Raw genomic sequence first — 2,843 nt, 5'->3', positions numbered from 1 at the left:
GGTCCCCAGTGCTGGGGCCGGGGAGAGGAGCGGAGCAGAGGGCCCCTCTGGGCGGCAGCACCCCCCCATCCCCTGCCTGCGGTGGGCGCAGGCACCACGGAGCTGACGGGCAGCACCAACCTGATCACGCACTACAACCTGGAGCACGCCTACAACAAGTTCTGCGGCAAGAAGGTGAAGGAGAAGCTCAGCAACTTCCTCCCCGACCTGCCCGGCATGATCGACCTGCCCGGCTCCCACGACAACAGCAGCCTGCGCTCCCTCATCGAGAAGCCGCCCATCTGTGGCAGCTCCTTCACCCCCCTCACCGGCACCATGCTGACCGGCTTCCGCCTCCATGCCGGCCCGGTGAGCGCGGGGCTGCGAGTCGGGGGGCTGGAGGCAGCAGGGCAGGAGGGGCCCGGCCTGGCCTGACCAGCCCTGTCTGCTTTCCGCAGCTGCCTGAGCAGTGCCGGCTGATGCACATCCAGCCACCCAAGAAGAAGAACAAGCACAAACACAAGCAGAGCCGCACCCAGGATCCTGTCCCCCCAGGTGAGGGGCTGCGCCTCACTGCCGCAGCCACCCCCTCTTCCATCCCGCGCCAGAGGATGCCCTGCTCATCCGGCGCTCTCGTTTCTCCAGAAACCCCCTCGGACTCCGACCACAAGAAGAAAAAGAAGAAAAAAGAGGAGGATCCAGAAAGGAAAAGGAAGAAGAAAGAGAAGAAGAAAAAGAAGGTGGGTGAGGAGAGCTGGGGTCCAGCCCAGCCTGTGCCCACTCGCAGGGTGGCTGTGAGCGTGGTCCAGGCGGCAGCAGGGCCCAGAGCCAGCGGGTGGCCGTTCCCCGGGGGTGCTGCTGTCGTGCAGGTCTCACGGGATGTGTCTGTGCTTCCTCCACAGAACCGGCACAGCCCGGAGCACCCGGGGGTGGGCAGCTCCCAGGCCAGCAGCAGCAGCAGTTTGCGGTGAGGCCGCACCGGTGCCGCCCCGGAGATCCCCCAGCCGACAGGAACGGCCCTGACTGACCTGGGAGGGACTCGTCCCTCCTGCAGCGCTTGGCCGGGGGGCTCGGGCTGGCCTGCGTCCCCCTCCAGCAGAGAGGACACCCCCGTAGCCCCCCCGCTTGCATCGTGCAGCCAGCTGGGACCAGGGGACACAGGCCCTGCTGGCGCTGGCATCGCTGACCTTGGCCTTTTATACCAAAACCACCCGGTGCCTCGGGGGCCTCTCTTTTTTAGTCACCTTTTAATTAAAATCTCTGCTCTGAGAAGGGGTTGGTGGCAGCTGTGCTGTGACCCTCGGCTGTCACAGTGAGGACAAAGGATGTGCGGAGTCGGAACTGTCCCGATGTGCTGAGGCCTGGGGTGGAGGATCGTGGCCGAGCTCCCACCCCAGCTCTCAGCCCATCTCCCCCCTCTCCTGCCGGGGCAGGGCTGGGGGGCTCTGTGCTCCCCTGCCCCTCCCAGGCCTGGTGAGGACCGGAGCGACCCCAGAGAGGTACCGTGTCCCTGCGGGAGCTCCAGCAGCAGCCATGGTGCGACGCCAGCGTCCTCATTTGGCACCAGCGTCTCATGGAGGATCCCCAGCCTCACCAGCTCCTGTGACACCTTCCCCAGAGCCACTTTCCTCATGCCCTGAGAAAACCTTACCTTCCGTGGGAGCAGGGTTTGCCCAAAACCACCCCGAGGAGGTGCCTCCCCAAAAGAGGACCATGGGCTCAGCTCTCCTTGGGCCCTTGTGAGGAGGGGGGAGAAGGCCGAGACCCTGAAGGACAGGAGCCCTCCAGGGGCTCCTTCGTCCCTGGACGCTAAACAAAGCACACGCATGCCCGCTGGGGTGGCTCATTAAATATCCTTTTATTCCTCGTTTTTAAAATGGCTAATAATAATAAAAAAACCAATGGTGTGGCTCTGCAGAGGCCACGGGAGAGATATTGCCGTAGAGGAAAAGTCAAGTAGTGCCTGAAGTTTTGTGGGCCCCTGCGTGGGGTGGTTGGCCCAGGCAGGGGCGGAGGGATGGGGAGCACTGAGCTCCTTGGCTGCATTTTTGTTTTTGGCATGTGATGAGAAAATATTGCTTTACAGGGATGCACCCCGCTGGCCTTCCTCTTCCCTGAACTGAAATAAAAACAACCACGTGACAGTGAGAAAACCCTATCAGACCCATTTAAAAAAACCAACAAACAAAACCCAACAAAAACAAGCCCCCCCCCCCCAAACCGCAGGTGGGGAAAGGCTGGAGCCCACGACTGTTTTTCTGTGCCAGCCAGCGCCCACCACACCAGCTGGCGGTTGGGTTTGGGGGGTGTGTGGGAGGGGGCTGCCCCTCAGCCCTTCCTCCTCCCCAGGCTGCCACGGCCCCAGGAGGGAAGGCTGGAGGCTTCTCAAGCAAAGAACTGGGGAGGGGAGTGTCCTTGGCTGGAAGCACCTTGGTCTTTGGCGGGGGAACAGGGTGCCCCAGGGAGGGGGGGCACCTGCCATCCCACAGCCCTGCTGGCCCCACTTCAGAGCGGGGGGAGCCAGGCACCCTCCCCAGCTTGTTCCGGAATGCAGGGGGCAGCCCCAGCCCCACAACCCTCCTTCGGGGATGGGGACGAGGCAGGGGCCCAGGCCCTGGGCAGGGAACGGGTAGTTTCTTCCTCTCTCTGGGTAAGATATATAATTTCTGCTTTTTTTTTTTTTAATATTTATATTTATATATATAGATATTTATATATACACACACCTGGTAACTCAGAAAGAGAAAAAAAATAGAATCCGTAACAATAATAATAAAAAAAAGTATTCTGGTTTAAAAACAATCCATTCCTACCACGCTAGGCGAGCGATTGATTGCACAAGGCCCACAAGTGGCTGGCCCAGC

General features: G+C 60.8%; 2 protein-coding genes across 2 annotated transcripts in view; one reads left to right on the top strand and one right to left on the bottom strand.

Moving 5' to 3' along the window:
- Window positions 1–21: 21 nt before the first annotated feature.
- On the top strand, window positions 22–1,910 carry MED19 (mediator complex subunit 19; the record flags this gene model as incomplete). The annotated part of the gene is made up of 4 exons (XM_026850161.1): window positions 22–348; window positions 438–534; window positions 625–719; window positions 882–1,910. Coding segments are annotated over 4 exons (588 nt in total), but the record flags the coding sequence as incomplete, so codon positions are not given.
- Window positions 1,911–2,059: 149 nt separating this feature from the next.
- ZDHHC5 (zinc finger DHHC-type containing 5) overlaps window positions 2,060–2,843 on the bottom strand; it is a 16,681-nt gene continuing 15,897 nt past the window's right edge. The window contains exon 10 of the mRNA XM_026850160.1: window positions 2,060–2,098. Coding sequence (XP_026705961.1) covers window positions 2,060–2,098 — 39 coding nt within the window. The remainder of the gene's footprint in view (window positions 2,099–2,843) is intronic.

Source organism: Athene cunicularia (genome assembly GCF_003259725.1).
Source record: "Athene cunicularia isolate RWA chromosome 5 unlocalized genomic scaffold, athCun1 chr5_part2, whole genome shotgun sequence".
Classification (NCBI taxonomy): Eukaryota; Metazoa; Chordata; class Aves; order Strigiformes; family Strigidae; genus Athene; species Athene cunicularia.
The sequence above is the reverse complement of the archived record's forward strand: the minus strand, read 5'-3'. Positions and strand labels throughout refer to the sequence as shown.